We start from the raw sequence: 19,076 nt of genomic DNA on the forward strand, positions 1-19,076 counted from the left end.
TCTATTGTACATGCAAATAAACACACAATTTTATATATAAAAAGTTAATCCGCTGCAATTTGGAGGATTACATTATAGGAGGGTGATGACTCCATTAGGCATCATGAAGAGTATGTGCTACTATTTATACTCCATCAAAAAGCAAGTTAATAGCTACACTGTTTATGAGAGTGTACAATTTTTATAATACTTAAAGAATTATATTTAGGTAGACCATTTGTAATAAAATTATTTAAAGGAAGTTAAATTTGTTACACTGTTTTCCTAACTCTGAAATCACAATATTTTGTATTGTAAGGCAGCAAGCCTCAAATAAATTTGTAGAGTTTTTGTAACATTCCTTCATTACAATCTCAGCCTTTCAGGCTTGCATGGATTTTTGTGATAGTTTATTGTTGTCTAGGTGGGGCTTGCTTTTCTGAATATCCAGTTTAAGCCTTTAGGAAGTTCCTATGGCTGACCTACAAGTAAAATCTGCAGGACTGGTCAGTGGAAAGTAATGGAGTTTTTCATTCAGTTCAGGTTTGAGAAGAGCCAAACAATCAAGCCATTCTTGCCAGTATTAATTATATTTTTAAAACTTGATGTTTCATTCATCAGAATATCAGATTGATATGTTCTATATAGGTACAAATCATAGAGACCTTGTAAAGACCAGGAAGTGGAAGTCAAATGGTATTGTTAGAGGTGAAGGTGAAATATGTAGGAGTAAAGAAAGATGTGGACTTGGGTAGGTGAAGTTCAGTTATAATTAATTTGGAAAACAAATATTATCAACTCTAGGCAAGTTAATTTTTAACTTGTGCTTGGATCAAAAGTCATTGTTAATTGTGAAATCGGATTTATAGCTGGGGTAGCAACATGCAATACATATTAACATATGTTTGAACAAACATATTCTTTTTACTTTGTTGAGTTGCCTTCCTTTTGATCCTGAACATTTCTTTTTCTTTTTCTTTTTCTTTTGTGCCAGTACTGAGGCTTGAATTCAAGGCCTGGGCACTATCCCTTAGCTTTTTCCAATCAAGTCTGGCATTCTGTCACTTGAGCCACAGCTCTGCTTTTTAAATTTTTTTTCATTAAAATTTTTTTTTAGTGATTAGTTGAAGGTCACAGTCTCTCTTATTGGAGACAGGGTGGCACGGACTTTTCTGCCTAGGTGACTTTGAACCATAATTCTTCAGATCTCAGCTCCTGAGTAGCTAGGATCATAAATGTGAGCTATTATTACCTATGTATCTTAAGCTTTATTTAGTTTACCTAATTTTAAATAGGTAGTTGGCAGGGGAGCATGTTGGTTTTGTTGTTGATCCCATGGAAATGGAAAAAAATTAATGTTTGTTTAGTGTGTTTAATGGTTGTAGTATTTAATTTTCTACTTTCTTGTTCATTTAAATGTTAAAATTATATCACTTTATAGTGAATGAGTTATTCCCCTATACACACATATATGTATTTGCATACACATGTGTACACACACACACACACATGCACACATACACACAACACTGGTGCTTGAACCCAGGGCATGGCTTATGCTAAACAAATGATTTACCACTTAGCACCACCAACCCTATTGTGATTTTAAAATAGAAAATAATGGGAGATATATAAGAAAACGTCTCAAAATTTATATTTTGTTTTATGTTCTCTGACAGGTGCTCAAAAGTGTGATAATTTTGCAGAAAAAAGACCCCTTCTTGGTGTTTGTAAGAGTGCTGGATCTTCAGGGTAAGGAAATTCACTGAATCATCTGTTACAGATTTGTAACATTATTCTAGAAGGAGAAAATTCTTGTCTTAAAATCTATGTATACATAATATTATACTTCTTTAGAGAGAACAAAAGGGAATTGTAATGTATTAAGGGTTTTCTGTACCAACTTCCCAAATTGCAGTTTCTGCCACTGCTTTTTCATATTCAGAGTAATAGCAGAAGGCAAAATCTAGGAAGCTGGATGCTGGTGGCTCACGCCTGTAATCCTAGCTATTTATTAAGAGGTTGAGATCTGAGGATCATGCTTTGAAGCCAGCCCTGGGTAGGAAAGTCCATAAGACTCTATCTCCAATTAAGCACAAAAAGCCAGACGTCGAGCCATAGCTCAAGTGGTAGAGAGCTAGCCTTGAGCACCAAGAGCCTCAGGGACAGCACTCAGGCCTTCAGTTCAAGTCCCACAACTGACAAAAATGACAATTAAAAAAAATCTAGCACTAGATTGCAATGTATTCTTTTTTTTTTTTTTTTTTTTTTTTTGCTGTAAGCACTCAAGCTCGAGCCTGGGCTCAAGACCGTCACCGATGCAGCGGGTCAGAATCGAGAGCCTGCAATGTTTTCTTGAAATTATCATTATTGTGCAAGGTTCCCATAACTACTCAGGAAGTGAGATCAGAGTATCGAGGGGACCCAAATCCTCAAGACCAGCTAACCAGAAAAAATGCCAAAAGTGGAGGTGGGCTAAGTTGGCACCGGTTATACACAAAATATCCGAGTAAGAATGCAAAACCCCTGACTTGAGTTTAGTTCCTAGGACTGGCATGCATACGTGCATGTGTGTGGATGCACACACAAACATGCACACACATTTTAAAGAAAAGGCAAAAATGATTATTTTCATCGAGAGAAATATTTTTCAGTTTATGTGTTTCTACTATAGTAACTCTTATGATCTTTTTAAAAAGTGAAGATTAGAAGTTACAGTTGGTGATAATGTTATTTCATCATATAACAAAAATTCTTATTAAGTAGCTCATGTGTATTATAGCATGTATGTACTTGAGGCTTGTGTAAAGTATTACATAGATATCTTTTATTCCTAACTATAATAGTTTGAAGAAACACTGTTCTCATATGTACTTTACTGAGTAGAAAAGCTGTCTTGAGTACACAGTGGAATTATGGATTCAAACCCAAGCATCCATTTTCTTAATTCCAAGCTGGCTGTTTTTGTTCTATTGAGAGGGCCATGAACTAAGAGGAGGCATTATTACCTGTCATGATGTCAGATTTTTTTTTCTACTTTTCTGTATATAAAACCAGATTAAAATGATTCTCAATTCAATATAACTCATCAAGTTTTTAGTGTTTTTTCCCCCCTCTTTTCCTTGTTATGTTTACCTTCTAGTAACATCACAAGTCATGTAGTTTGCAGTTGGTGGATCATCAGGCCAAGGTTCCTGTTTATGGCATCCATATTGACAGAGGGTACCATTCTTCAACTCCTTTTCCATTAGGACAAAGATTTGAGATCGCAAATGGTTACAGTTAGTTATCGCCTTTACTTGAAGTCTTAGCTGCAAGGAACAATTTGCAAATAATATAGCTTTGTAAGTAAGGAAGATGAACAGAATGAGCATTGGGTTGGTACCTTATACCCTGCTAAATGCTTTCATTCATTGTATGTATTTCATTCAGATCATGGGGCTTTGGAAAAGGGAAAAATGTGTTAATGATATGGTATGTTTAGATCGTGAAGTTTTGATTGAAATACATTTCTCCCAGGTGCATGTTTCTAGGTAGAAGTAGGTATTTGTTATGAAATTTGCTATATATGGAATACCATACCAGCTTTGGGCTAAGGATTTAAAAGCATGAAAATCAGATTCCTTTCTCCCAAGAAATAAGAATGTTACTGAAAACAAAAATATGTTATGTAAAAAGTAAACTTGAAATCATGAAGTATAATAGGAATTCTGAGAAAGAATAGGTAAGTGTGCATAGGTTAATGGCAGAGATCTCATGGAGAAAAGCCATGGATCCTAAGGAATGAGAAATATTACAGTAGATATAAATCAATAAAAAGGACTTCCAGTGTGTGTTATAGTATCATAGTTGAACAAAAATGGGAGAAAATATACTTAGGGATGGCGAGAGGTTATGACTTAGAGCTAAGTTCTTTTGTAGAATGTTTATACTGGTCTGGGACTCAACAAAGTCATATAGAATCTGCAAAGTTTTGAACAACTGCTAAACTATGTACAGTAACAGTGGAAATCAGTGGGATTCATGTCTAACACTACTCACATCCTACTCTAACTTTTCTTCTTCTCCTTCTCCTTCTCGTTCTCCTTAAACTCAAGGCCTGAGCACTGTCCCTAGCTTCTTCTTTTTTTTTTTTTTAATAATTATTTGTTGTCAAAGTGATGTACAGAGGGGTTACAGGCCATGGGTACCTGGTTTCTTTTTTTGCTCAAGGCTAGCACTCTGCCACTTGAGCCACAGCGCCACCTCTGGCCATTTTCTATATATGTGGTGCTGAGGAATCGAACCCAGGGCTTCATGTTTATGAGACAAGCACTCTTGCCACTAGGCCATATTCCCAGGCCCCTTTTTCTTCTTTTGAGTCTGGTTTCCTTAGGTCTTCCAGAGTGAGGAAGTATATGGAAGCTAGTACCTTTCCTCTTCTGGTTGGAAGGTGTTCATTCTACTTGTGAACTATTTATTGTGAACTATTTGTTGCCTTCACCTATCAGCATTGGTGATACTATCTTATGGACTTGTGACATTTTAGGACCAGTGCCTCTTTCATCTTAGGGTCATCCAACTCCATGCAAAATGCTTTATTGAGTCCCAGATTCTTTAGACTTTGTCTTTTGTTTATATGTACAGTTATCAGTGTATATTAAAATGTTAAATTATTGCCAGGTGCCAGTGGCTCATACTTGTAATCCCAGCTACTTAGGAGACAAAGATCTGAGGATCACGGTTTGAAGCCAGCCCTGGGCAGGAAAGTTGATGAGATTCTTATCCCCAATTAAGCACCAAAAGAGCCAGAAGTAGAGCTGAGGCTAAAGTGATAGAGTGCTTGCCTTGAGCACAATTGTTCAGAAAGTGTCCAGGCCCAGAGTTCAAGCCCTTGGGCTCCTGTCCCCCCCACCAAAAAAAAGTCAAATTATTTTGAGGACTGAAGATTTTATTGTAATGTATAAATTTTTACTTTAATAATCCCAATATTGCCTTTGAAAGAAGGGATAAATTGGTCTGAAAATAATTCCAGTTCTTCCTATTTTGTCCTTAGAGGTTAAGAAATTACACTTAACCTGAAATATAAAACATAGGCATTGATAAAAGTAATTAACTTGACATTTATTTTGGCATTTTAGTGTTGGTACTGGTACTTGAGTTCATTGCCTTGAGCTTTCACTTGGGTTTTTTGCTCACAACTGGTGCTCTACCACTTGAACCACATATCCAGTCCAGTCCATCTTTTTTTTCCCTTACTGGTTAATTCAAGATACAGTTTTGAGGACTTTTTTCCCTAGGCTAGCTTTAAATTTTGATCCTCAAATCTCAGCCTCTTACATGGGAATACATGTGTGAGTCACTGGCACCCAGCTTAGCTTTTGGATTTTAAGAATCAGAAAAATATTATTTTGTCCAGTGGGTACATAATAAATCATAAGTGACCAGTAGACAATTAGCTTAAATGTTCCTGGAGGGAAGCAAGCCAATTTTAATAGTTAAAAAGGAGCAAATATTTAATATCAAAATTAAAGGCTAGTCATTAAATTGAGTATAGTTCTTTTCTCTTATTGTTACAAACTATCTAGAGTGTCATCTTGTATGGGACAAAGACTATGTGAGGACTGCTATTTGTTGTTGTTGTTGTTGTTGTTGTAGTAGGGATGAACCCAGGGTTTTGCACTTGCACATGCTCCACCACCGAGCTCCATCCCAGCCAGATGGAGGATAAACAGTGTCCTGTAGTGGATAGAAAAAAACCTTAAACTTTGATCTAAAGCATAAGTGTGTTTTGCTAATTAGATAGTAGGTTATATGGCTTTTCTTTGTCATGAAATATACTGCATGAAATATACTGTAGTCCTTACATGGATTTCCTGGCATATTCAATTTTATCTGATTTTTATCCTGTTGTGTTTGTCAAGTCTGCTGGAATCACAGACTAGAGCAGTACTATTTCTGCAGGCACCAACCAAAATAAGACATATGCCATTCTACCAAGTTTTTTTTTGGCTCTCAGATAAGAGCTTTTCCAGTAGTTCCTTGGCATACAATTCAAGTATCAAGTCTTGTGCTTGACCTTCCCTCTTATGTTCCAGGCATTTTGTGAGTGTTCTGCATCTTCTTAAAGCTTGTTCCTTGGCTTTTTGATTATTTTACTTCTTAAAGGATAGGTTTCTGCATCTTGGGGAGATACTTGCATACTGAGGGAGGCCAAATTGGTATAAAGGTTTTTAATGAGGTTGGGCAACATATTAGGTGATCCAATATGAATCTGAAATATTTCTAGCTCCAAGCATTTTGGATAAGGGATACTCTAGGAAAATCTTAAAAAAATAAGATTACATTACTATGACTTCCTTATTATTTTTCCTTACGTGGCTTAGAGATAATCTTTACATATTTTGTAATGTTGACACTGATTTTAGTCAGCAAGTGCTACTAAATGTGTATATGTAGCATTTTTTTAATCCAAGCTTACTTAATCACTTATGGCAAAATTTTACTTTTAATGTAGGAAAATGGCAGAAATCCAGGACATTACATACTTTTCTTACATGTAATATAATTTAAAAAATGCAAGAGACAAATCTTAATAGGAGGTAAGATTGGTGGGCTAGCAGAAACTAATATCTATATTGTTTTGTAAAATTGTGACTGTGGGAATGTTTATATGCTTCTTTAAAATATAATTTTTGAATTGTGGACACATCTATGTGGTATGCTTGAATGGCCTACTGATTATGTGTTGGTGACCATCAGAAGGGATATTGGCTTTATATTTTAAAGGATGCATTATTTACTATAATTGGATCCATGCATTCCTGAGAATCTATGCTGTTAATGTCCTGGCTGGAATTCGCTAATGTACTCAAATTTAGTAATTTGAGAAGAGCCTATATATAATAAAACGTGTGAGAGCTGAAATGTTATTTGTAAGTAAAGAGTGAAAACTGTTAACAGAACTAGGAGTTCCATAAAAGTTGTTACTATCTCTGGTAGATTCAGCATACTTGCAGTTAGTAGGGGTTTTCCAAACGTGTTCTCATTTTTCTGCATGCCTTCCAAGGGATAAACATAGCCAGAAGCCAAGGGCTGCATTCTGAAGGTTCAAAAAAGCCAGTGATTTTGTTCTCTTGGTTATCTCCCAAGGCAAGGAATGGGTGTAGAAAATATCGAATACATTTGTTCTGACAAATTTCACACTATAACTGACACATAGCTTTGTGGAAAATTCATGCAATATTATAATTAGACCTCTAATTCAAATATTTAATTAGTGCATTAAAAGTGAAATATTAATACTCATAAATATACTAGTGCATAAAAGATCAATCTCACATGTAAGGTTAAAGGTACTCTGAAGGACTGGGAAATGTAAGTCTGGTAAATATTTTTATATTGGAGCTTTCTCTGTATGTCACTGTTGTCATTGTCATGTGGGGGTGAAGATCACACAGAAATAGAGCCAAGCATTTATACATGGAAACCAGTCCCCTGCCAGTCCAGAACTGCCATATAGCTTTATGTATAAACTCAGGTCTGAGTATCAGCACTACCATAAAATGTGAAAAGTAAAGTGGTGTTAATATTGTAACTAATGTGATTCCTACTACAGAAAATTAACCACTTTGACAATGAGTGCTTCCCATGCCCTAAATATCATTTAAAATGAATGGTCTTTATCTCCTCTAGTTTTACTATGGTTTAGGGGTGATAACAGTTTCTTCTCTTGCTATGTGCTGTTGCTGGAAGATACTTGATGTTAAACCATATTTACATGCACAAACATTTGTAAATACCTTTAGGCTTGTTGTAATTATGTGGACTCTGCTTATTTTATCTTATTTTTAATTAATTATTTTTGGTGGTTGTGGGGCTTGAACTCAGGACCTGTGTGCTGTCCCTGAGCTCTTTTGGTCATGGCTAATGCTCTACCACTTTGAGCCACAACTCCACTTCCAGTTTTTGAGTGGTTAATTTGAGTTGAGTGTCAGGAGAATTTTCAGCCCAGGCTGGCTTCGAACTGCAATCCTAAAATCTTAGCCTCTGGAGTAGCAAGGATTACAGAGGTGAACCACTAGACCCCAGCTCTGCTTGTTTTTTTCTCTTTCCTCCCTCCCTTCCTTCCTCCCTTCCTTCCTCCCTCTCTTCCTCCCTCCCCTCCCCCCTCCCCTTTTCCTCCCCTTCCCCTATCCTCCCCTTCCCCTTTGTCTTTCCCCTTTTCCTTTTCATTTCCTTTCCCTTTCCTCAAGGCTAGTGCTTTCCCACATGTGCCACAGCACCACTTCCAGCATTTTGCTAGTTAATTGGAGATAAGTCTCTTGGACTTTCCTGTATAGGCTGGCTTCAAACTGCAATCCTCAGATCTCAGCCTCCTGAGTAGCTAGGATAACAATTATAAACCACTAGTGACTAGAACTAAGTTTTTTTTTTTTTGTGTGTGTGTTTTTTGTTGTTGTTTTGCCTGTCCTGGAGCTTGAACTCAGGGTCAGGACACTGTTCCTAAGCTTCTTTTTTGCTCAAAGCTAGCACTCCACCACTTTTGCCACAGTGCCACTTCCAGCCCTTTCTGTTTATGTGGTACTGAGGAATCGAACCCAGGGGCCATCATGCATGTTAGGTAAGCACTCCACTACTCAGCCACATTCCTAGTCCTTGTTTTTTCTGTATTAATGCATTATGTATGGTTTTATTTAGTTGAATACTGATGACCACCTTATGCACATTATTTCATTATACATGTGCATTTCATATAGCTATATTAGATATATTAGATAGATCTGGGGTATCACTATGTTTCCTAGACTGGCCTTGAACTTTCATTTAGGTTTCAGCCTGAACTTTGATTTCTGCTTCAACCGTTTAAGTAGCTAGCATATAGGTTTATAACCCTATTCCTGGCTCATATTTTTATATTGATCATAAAGAGAGAAAGCTGACAGCTTAGGTAGGCTATCCTCTGCTTGCTGTCAGTAGATGTCACAATCTTATGTTCAGCCTTAAGATTTTTATATCAGAGCATGGTCATGTCTTAGCTTGTTCTTGTTAGTATCACAAAATACCACAAACTAGACAATTTCTTACAGTCCTTCAGGTTGCAAATTTCAAAGTCAAGATGATAGCATGTCTGTGCATGGTCATTGCCTCTTATTCCCAGAAAGGCCCAGAGTCATCCTCTCTTTAACGTCTACCCTTCTAAAGAAGGTGAAATATGGTGGTGCTCATCTGTAATTCCAGCCTTTACTAACTAGGGAAATGGAAGTGAAATGGAAATTAAAAGGATCATGATCTGAGGCCTATCCAGGCCAAAAACAAAAACAAAGAACACAGGAGACTACTTATGATAAATAACTAACAGCAAAAGGGGCTGGAGCATGGTTCCTGAGTTTGTAATCTCAGTACTATGAAAAAAGAAAAAGGGTGGCTGGGAATACGGCCTAGTGGCAAGAGTGCCTGCCTCGTATACATGAAGCCCTGGGTTCGATTCCTCAGCACCACATATATAGAAAATGGCCATAAGTGGCGCTGTGGCTCAAGTGGCAGAGTGCTAGCCTTGAGCAAAAAGAAGCCAGGGACAGTGCTCAGGCCCTGAGTTCAAGGCCCAGGACTGGCCAAACAAAACAAAAAAAGAAAAAGGGCCACTGGTGATTGGGTTTCAAGATAGAAATTTAGGAACATCTGGTAAGGTAAAAAAGAAAGTATTTGTGGCAATTTTTCTTCTATATTATTTAGTCTAAATTTATTAAGAACGAATTGGCTACAAATTTATTTAGATGGGAACATTTCTAGCCATTTTACTATAATATGTTTCAGGTAGCACTGTTACAAAGGTATATTTTCAAGAGCTTTATCTAGTTATTATCTCCTATCTAACATCATAATCCAGTATTGTACCTAAGTATTGTTACTTTAATTGGGAAATGGTAGTTTATATTCCCTAAAGAAGCTCATATGTGTGTGTGTACAAATTTACATACATATACTTCCTATCTCTACACACAGACACAGATGTGCACATATCTTTATTGAGGCATAATTGAAACATGATTAACTGTGCATACTTAAAGAGTACAGTTTGATAAATTTTGACATCTGTATATAGCCATGAAGCCATCATTCCAATCAAGATAACGAGCATATCCATCACCCACAATAGTTTTCTCATGCCCTGTTGTAATGTATCCTTCTTGCCCCTCCCTCAATAAGAGAAGTGTGTTTGAATATAATAAGTCTCTGAGTAAACTGAAATCATCAACTTGTAATAAACGTTGGGATTCTTTATCTTGTAGCTTCAAGTAACTTCATTACAGAGTTAAAATGCAAAAGCAAGAATCAGAGGTTTTTCTTCGGCTGTACAACAACCTTTTAAAAAGCAAACCATTCCATCTAGAACCAGTTCATAAAAGTACTAAAGGGTTTGCCGTTTCACTGTGTAATCATTTCAAAACAACAGTTTTTTTAGCCACCAAAAAGGATGCAGTCTTGACATATAAATAGAAAACAGATTGAGTTTTTGGCTGATATTGCTATACTGGTTTAAATGTTGGTTCAGTCAACTTCAGGCTTAGATTACAAGATTTGCAAATTAAAGGAAAACCAAAGGGGAAAGAACATCTGCATAGGTTCTGACTTCGTGGAATTCCATACAGGCATGCTTATTCTACTTGTGGAACAGGGCATGTGCACAATGAATAACCCTGAAAAGGATCACTGTTGTGTTGTGATTATCTTAAAGACACAATTGAGGTAGACAGGCAGTTCATTATGGAGAACCATGACGGTTTCCAAATGACTTGTTTTTGAGGCATACTTTGGCAGGAGTGTGTGTGTGTGTGTGTGTGTGTGTGTGTGTGTGTGTGTGTGTGTGTATGTGTGTGTGTGTTTGTGTATGTGTGTTGTTGAGACAGAGCCTCTTTATGTTCAGGATAGTCTCAAACTCATAGATTTATGCAATCTTCCTGCTCAGCCTCCTGAGTCGTTGAAACTACAAACATGGCTTGCTATGCCTGCCAAGATATTTTATTGAGCACCTGGTACTTGGAGGAAATAAATGCTTCCCAAGTCTCAGTAGCTGTATTACTTTAGGATTTGCTTGTATCAAAATATTGGGATTTGAGAAAGGTAAATTGCTTTAACATTTAAATCTATTATAATAAAAGACTATGTGGATGTAATTTACTGAGTAAATTATAACACAGCTTCCATAAAATCTAAGAAATTCTTGTCTGCTAGTAAATTGTGTGTTTGACTTTAAAATGTTTCCTATGATCACCTAGCCTACCATTTAGATAGAAATCTCAACTGCCTGATTTGAATGCTTCCATCCCCCCTCCTTATTCCTTGAAAGGCCTTTTTTTTTTGGCCAGTTCTGGGGCTTGAATTCAGGGCCTGAGCTTTGTCCCTAGCTTCTTTTTGCTCAAGGCTAGTGCTCTACCACTTTAGCCACAGTGCCCCTTCTGGCTTTTTCTATATACGTGGGGCTGAGGAATTTAACCCAGGGCTTCATGTATGCAAGGCAAGCACTCTACCACTAGGCTATATTCCCAGCCGTGCCTTTGTATTCTTGCAAGAAATATTGAGGTGTACTCAATTTGTGTCAGCTACTATAATGATAACCCAAGGCATTATTTATTAAGTGAGGGAAAGAATAGAAGGGTGCCCTTTGTGGGCATTTGCCAATATCTAGACAGTTTTAGTTATTAGTATGAATTAGGGAAGAATTACTATATCAAGTCAGTGATGCTGATAAGTACTTTGTAATGTGCAGATCACTTCTTGACAGCAAGGAGTTACCTAGCCCATAAAATTGATAGGATGAAAGTTAAGAAACTTTGAAGACAGGGCTGGGAAGGTATCTTAGTGATAGAGTGCTTGCCTAGCATGCGTGAATCCCTGGGTTCAATTCCCCAGCACCACATAAATAGAAGAATCCACAAGTGGTGTTGGCTCAGGTAGTAGATTGCTAGCTAGCCTTGAGCCAGAGAAGCTCATGGACAATACCCAGGCCCTGAGTTCAAGCCCTTAGGACTGGCAAAAGAAAAAGGAAAAAGAAACCTTGCACTATGTACTACTACAGCTAACAGTCTACCTTGAAGAGAATATAAATAAACAAGTAAAATATATAGTATCTGATAAATTTTATGTTAAAATAATGGTGGTGATTTTTATAATTCTAGACAGAACAGTGATATTTGTCCTTCATGGACATTTGTGTAGCTTGCTGTTTGGTGTTGTTGGTAATGGTTCTGATGTGAATGTTTCTGTACATTTTTTTGGTGGTTCACTTCTGTTTGGTGAATATAACTGGGAGTGGATTTGCTGGGTCAAAAATATGCATTTTTAGATATTTCTTTTCTTTTTTTTTTTTGGCCAGTCCTGGGGTTTGGACTCAGGGCCTGAGCACTGTCCCTGGCTTCTTTTTGCTCAAGGCTAGCACTCTGCCACTTGAGCCACAGCGCCACTTCTGGCCATTTTCTATATATGTGGTGCTGGGGAATTGAACCCAGGGCCTCATGTATACGAGACAAGCACTCTTGCCACTAGGCCATATCCCCAGCCCCATTTTTAGATATTTCTAAGTAGCTTTCATTATTGCCTGAACTTTTGCTTATTATCAAGATAGGGAATTATAGTATAACTAGAATAGTGTTATTTTCTGTGTTGATAAGTATTTTGGGTTCTTTGAGACTGCCTGAAAATCAGAATTTGAAATTATGGGTATACTTTTCCTCCACTTGTAGTCTTTTATCACACATATCTTTATTTCCCATTTTCCTTAGTATGTATGTATGTATGTATGTATGTATGTATGTATGTATGTATGTATGTGTGTATCTGTAATTATGTATGTGTATGTATTTGAGGAGCTCTTATTATTTACTTCAGATTGACTTTGAATTTATAATCCTCCTGCCTCAGCCTCATGAGTTCTTTGATTATAGGCATGTACCACCATATTCAACTCTGAGAATTCTAGTTATTAAAGAATTATAAAAGAATGTTTCTTTCTGATTGAGAAAGGTAATAATGCAAAACATGATACTGTCCCACAAATCTAGTTGGAATACTCACTGTACGCCAGCGGAAATCCTTGATGTCATTCAGACCACTAGGGAAAAACAGTTAAATACTAAAGTCTTGAGTAGTTACTTTTTAGGAAAGGTCATCTGTGTGAAATGGTAGAAGAATTTTTGTTTAGTAATTTTGTAAAAAGTTCCTAAGTTTTGTATTCTGGACAGAATGGCATAGGGCAACACATTCCTCCTTCCTCTTATTTCTATGCATAAAGCATAGGATAGCTACAAATTTTTGAAAAAAATAAAGCAAAATCACACTTTGTACCTCAACTTTGCCTAGAAACTTAGGAGCCATTTGAAGTATTTTTTGTGATCAAGGACAAATTAATATTAATAGTATTTAAAAATGAGATTTCTGGGGCTGGGGATATAGCCTAGTGGCAAGAGTGCCTGCCTCGGATACACGAGGCCCTAGGTTCGATTCCCCAGCACCACATATACAGAAAACGGCCAGAAGCGGCGCTGTGGCTCAAGTGGCAGAGTGCTAGCCTTGAGCGGGAAGAAGCCAGGGACAGTGCTCAGGCCCTGAGTCCAAGGCCCAGGACTGGCCAAAAAAAAAAAAAAAAAAGAAATAAAAATGAGATTTCTGAACTCAAAAGGATACTTGTCATACCTACTATTATATCTTTGAGGCAAGATTTCGATTTTGTAAAAAAAAAAAAAAGCTGATGGATTACTTACTTTTTTATTGCAGCTGATTCTTATCCCTTGTTAAAAACCAATTGTTTTAACAAGTGTTTTTTGTTTGTAGTCACATAATTTTATTAACATCTTGTTTTTTAAACGCAGTGTACAAAGGCTTAAGTAGTATGATATTTTTATGTCCTGTGCTGGTGTGGGTGAACATGCTTGTGGAGGTGGGGGTACATAGCAAGGAATGGGTGAGTCCTTGTATAGTTTTTTAAAAATTTAACACTTCAGTGTGTGATGTATTTAGATATTTACATCCTATTAAAATTTAGCAGTTCATACTTTCTCTCCAGATAAAATAAAGTCCAAAAGTGTTATTTTGAATCCTATTATTCTAAATTTTATTAATCTGGTTTATCTTCTTTGCTTTTAAACAAATTATAAGAACACATTGTAAATTTTATATGCTTTCCTATAGGTGGAAATTAACTGAGCATTTACAATGACTAGAGAGTAGCATGCAAACTGCTGTAGTACATACTCTGAGTCACTTGTCAAACAGAGCAGCCATGTAGGAAAAAGATAACACACCTTTCCACTATTAAAGACAAGATTTCTGCGATTGGGCCATTTTAAATTATTAAATGCTGTAAACTCCTTAAACTTAATTAGAAGAGGAACAAACTCCACAAAGTTAAATGTGTTTTCAATATGATTCGTAGGGAGGGTACAGTAGAAACCAGTGAATAGAGAGGAAATTTATTTCTGGCAGGACTCTAGACATAGAACTGTGGCTGAACTTTTTACCCTAATTACCTCCTGCTAATGCCTGCAGCGGTCTGGAATCAAAGTGATGCTTCAGGCCCTGGAAATTCTCTGATGTGGCAAACGTTTGTTGTGTGAGGAGGGTTTCTTAAGAAAAAGCAGAATATTGTGACAGGATTAAAAAAAAATTTCTCAGTTACCACCCACCTCACTTGTTGCCTACAAAAATAGAGTAATTGTTTGCATCTGTGTGTTCTTTTTTCCCTCCTAAGAAATAACTGTTATAAATCAATGTGACATAGATCCAGTGAACTGAAGCTTTCCTGAGGTAGAGATCCCATCCCTTTTAAGGTTTGTCCTTAAAATGTTAAGTTCACAATGTAAAGATGTTATTTTGATAATTAAGAAGGAAAATTTTTACTGATTTTTCTCACAGTATACTTTTCAAAATGAATTCTAATATCTTTTTTTTAGTATCATAATGGTAGCTATCAGATTGTTTAATTATGTAAGTAGAAATAGGAATTTCCAGGGCTGGGGATATAGCCTAGTGGCAAGAGTGCCTGCCTCGGATACACGAGGCCCTAGGTTCGATTCCCCAGCACCACATATACAGAAAACGGCCAGAAGCGGCGCTGTGGCTCAAGTGGCAGAGCGCTAGCCTTGAGCGGGAAGAAGCCAGGGAACAGTGCTCAGGCCCTGAGTCCAAGGCCCAGGACTGGCCAAAAAAAAAAAAAAAAAAAAAAAAAAAAAAAGAAATAGGAATTTCCAGATTCCAACCTAAGAGACGTCTTCCTTTTAAGCTCTTTGAGACTTGGAATCATTGCTTTTACCTATTCAGAAATTTCTGGATTTTTGTATACTATCTTGAAATAAAAAGTTCTTTGTCACCCATTGGCTTTTCATCTTCTAATTTTTTCATTCTCTGTTCTTAGAAAGAGCATTTCTGTATTACACATAGTCTTAAGTACACTGACCACTAGTTTTATACATCCCAGGAGAATCCACATTTCTGATGGTCTGCTCTGGTGTCTGTGTGGTTTTGCTAAGCTGTGCATCTACTTACAGTCCATTCCTAATGTTTGAGAAGGAGTTTTAGGTAATTCTTAAAAAACACTGAAAGTGTGAAGTGCAGATAAAAATCACAGTTTCACATGTGTAGAAATTTATTTTAGAGTCTGATGTCTTATAAGGATAGTATTAATTTTTGGAGGTGGAGCACTATTTGTCTCTTAGTTGCTGTGCAGTAAACAGAACTGTTATTTCTCTAATGAAATAAAATTTCTTTCAAGATTGTCAGAAGTTCACATCATGTTATGATTAAGTTGTGGTTACAAATTGCCAATACAATTTTTTTTGTTCTTACATATTTCCATGGTCTGCAAACATACACAATAGTTTTATTTATGAACCAGGGTTATCTTTTCAAATTATAATTTGAAAATTATTTGTAAATAATTTTTTTCTTAAATGCATAGACTAATTATTATTATTAAAGTATTATTTGAAAATTGGATTTTTCTGCAGTAGATTTAATGTATGTGCATCACTGCATTTTGCTTTATTTTACTTCCTTTGATTTTCTCCTCTATTCCACCTGCTTTTATATGGGAAGATAATATCTACCATAAAAGCAGTCATTTATGATAATAATACTGTTAAAACTTTACTTTTTGTTTTTAACTGGTCCTGGGATTGAACTCATGGCCTAGGTGCTGTCTCTGGGCCTCTTTGTGCTCAAGACTAGCACTCTACCACTTGAGCCACAACTCCATTTTTGACTTTTTGGTAGTTAATTGGAGGTAAGTATGTATCAAGAAAAGATAAGAGTAACTCAAGTGGTTGAGTGACACCCTTGGAAAAAAAAAGCTCAGGGATAATTAGTACTCAAGCCCTGAATTTACTCCCCAGGAACAGTGCAAAAATGTTTTTCTTTTAAATTGGCACATCAGTGGATATATTTCTCAAGTACAGTGTTAATGTTTCAGTACATGTATATATCATGGAATAATCAAATCAAGCTAATTAACAGGTCCATCTTCTCAAATATTTATTATTTCTTGTGGTAAGGACATTTAAAATGTAACCTTTTAACTATCTTTAAATGTGCAGTGCATATTTAGTAATGTAGTCCACCTGCTGCATCATAGATCTACAAAACATTTTTTGAAGAGATAGTTGCTACTAATTAATTACACATATCTTTTTAAATAAGCTATTATGTAATTCTTGAGAAATAAAATTTTGAGTGTAATCTGTTAATTTAAGATTCATTTTCGTTGTTGATGTTCCAAATCCATGATAAATATTGGCTTTATTTGACATTTTAAATAAATGACATGTTGATTTTTTTATGTGTAGTCATACTGCATGCATGTTAAGTAGTGGTAAATTTTAAGGTTATTACACAATATTTTTTAGGGAGACTTATGATAACTGTGCATGTGGTGTGTGCATGCATGTGTGTGTGTGTGTGTGTGCATTCATGTGTGTATGTGTGTGTGCTTGACCTCTCATTCACCTTTTTTTGTCCATTCTTGGTGCTCTACCACTTGAACTATGTCTCCAATTCCTAATTTTTCCTCCCTCCCTCCCTCCCTTTCTCCTTTTTCTTTTCTTTCTTTTTCATTCATTCATTACTAGCCTTGGGCTTGAACTCAGAGCCTGGGCTCTGTCTATGAGCTTTTTGGCTCAAGGCCAGTTTTCTACTACTTAAGCCACAGCTCCACTTCCAGTTTGGTGATTAATTAGATAAAAGTCTCACAGACTTTCCTACTGGGACTGGCTTTGAATTGCATTCCCCAGATCTCAGCTTTTGAGTAGCTAGGATTATATGCATGAGTGACCAGTGTCTTCTTTCTTTCTCTCTCTCTCTCTTTCTTTTTCTCTCTCTCCTTCCTTCCTTCCTTCCTTCCTTCCTTCCTTCCTTCCTTCCTTCCTTCCTTCCTTCCTTCTTTTTTTTAATTGTTAGGGAACAGAATTTGAACCAGAATTTGAATATTTTCACTCACTGACTAGAGCTCTACCAAGCAACATGTCTTCAACCACAAGATCTTCATTATTTGACAAGTGATACTATGTTCAGCAAAAAATATAGAATCCCTGCTTTCTGGAAGTTTATAATTCTTTTTTGAGAAGGAGTCTGTAGATCTAGGAAATGTACAAATGACAGAAAGTAGTTTGCATTCTATCATTAAGAATATTTTAAAATCTCAGGACATGGCTCAAATGGGAGACCCCCTAGTAAGTAACACAAACAAAATAGGACAAAACAAAACAACCTTTAAGTGAAAAAGCCATGCAAGAGTCATAACTAAGTTCAAGATCAGTATTGGCAACAAAAAAACAATGAGAAAAAGAAGTATAGATTTTATTTTATTTGTTTATTTCTTGCCCATCCTGAGCTTTGAACTCCAGGTACTGCCTCTAAGCTTTTATTAGATGCTAGCACTCTACTACTTGAGCTACAGCACCACTTATGACCTTTTCTGTGATTAATTGGAGATAAAGAGACTCATAGACTTTCCTGCCTGGGCTTGATTCCAACCCTGATCCTCAGATTTCAACCTCCTGAGTAACTAGGATTAGAGGCGTGAGTCACCAGTGGCTGGTTAAGATTTTAGAGTCAGTTAAAGGCAAATTGTTTTCTAAATTTGATGACTTAATGAAGTACACAAGTAGAAAACCTAAGTTAGTGACAAATAACTGACAAATGTACAAAAATTGGTAGAATAACATTGGTATGGAACAGTTTAAAATTATAAGCAAATATTTTTCTTTTCATTTTTTGTATTTTTTATTGTTATTGCATAAGTGATATACAGAGGGGTTACAATTATACAAATCAGATAGAGGGGCTGGGAATATGGCCTAGTGGCAAGAGTGCTTGCCTCGTATACATGAAGCCCTGGGTTCGATTCCTCAGCACCACATACATAGAAAATGGCCAGAAGTGGTGCTGTGGCTCAAGTGGTAGAGTGCTAGCCTTGAGCAAAAAGAAGCCAGGGACAGTGCTCAGGCCCTGAGTTCAAGGCCCAGGACTGGCAAAAAAAAAAAATTCAGATAGAGTACATTTCTTTTTGAACAATTTTATTCCTTCCCTCGCTCTCTCCCAGTTTTTCCCTCTCCACCCACAAGTTGTATAGTTCATTTTCAATACGGTGTCTAGTGAATATTTTTCAGTTTTCTTTTCTTTTTTTCTCTCCAGTTTTATTTTCTTACGGAAGAAGATTACAAAGGAGTAACATAAGAACTCAAATTAGACATGTTAAGAGAGAAGGATACATGTGACCTCTGGGGAGAGGAAGGACCCTCATCCACACACACACAAAAAAACCCAAATCCCTACCCAGAATTACCATAGAATCATGAAATTTGAGACATAATTGAAAATAGATCAAAATAAGAAATTGAAAAAAGTGAGAATGTAAATATAAGAATATAAATAAGAATATAAAATAAGAAAACTAAAATAATGCCTTGGAGATATGTTTTAATTGTAAGATGGTAGTGCTATGGTTGGTATAGTGAAAGAATGCAGTGAACCTCTAGCAAAATGGTACTCAATTTGGTCAATTCCAAGATGCATCATAGAATTCTTAAGCTCAGGAATTTTAATCAGGTGGAATTACAATTAAACTTACG

The 19,076-nt window shown here is 36.4% G+C and overlaps 1 protein-coding gene across 3 annotated transcripts in view; it reads left to right on the top strand.

The window, feature by feature from the left end:
- Bcas3 (BCAS3 microtubule associated cell migration factor) overlaps nucleotides 1–19,076 on the top strand; it is a 518,556-nt gene that overhangs the window by 66,008 nt on the left and 433,472 nt on the right. For all 3 annotated transcript variants that reach the window (XM_048366643.1, XM_048366642.1, XM_048366644.1), the window contains exon 7: nucleotides 1,659–1,731. In XM_048366643.1, coding sequence (XP_048222600.1) covers nucleotides 1,659–1,731 — 73 coding nt within the window. The remainder of the gene's footprint in view (nucleotides 1–1,658; nucleotides 1,732–19,076) is intronic.

The sequence above is a fragment of the Perognathus longimembris genome, chromosome 17, assembly GCF_023159225.1.
Source record: "Perognathus longimembris pacificus isolate PPM17 chromosome 17, ASM2315922v1, whole genome shotgun sequence".
Classification (NCBI taxonomy): domain Eukaryota; kingdom Metazoa; phylum Chordata; class Mammalia; order Rodentia; family Heteromyidae; genus Perognathus; species Perognathus longimembris.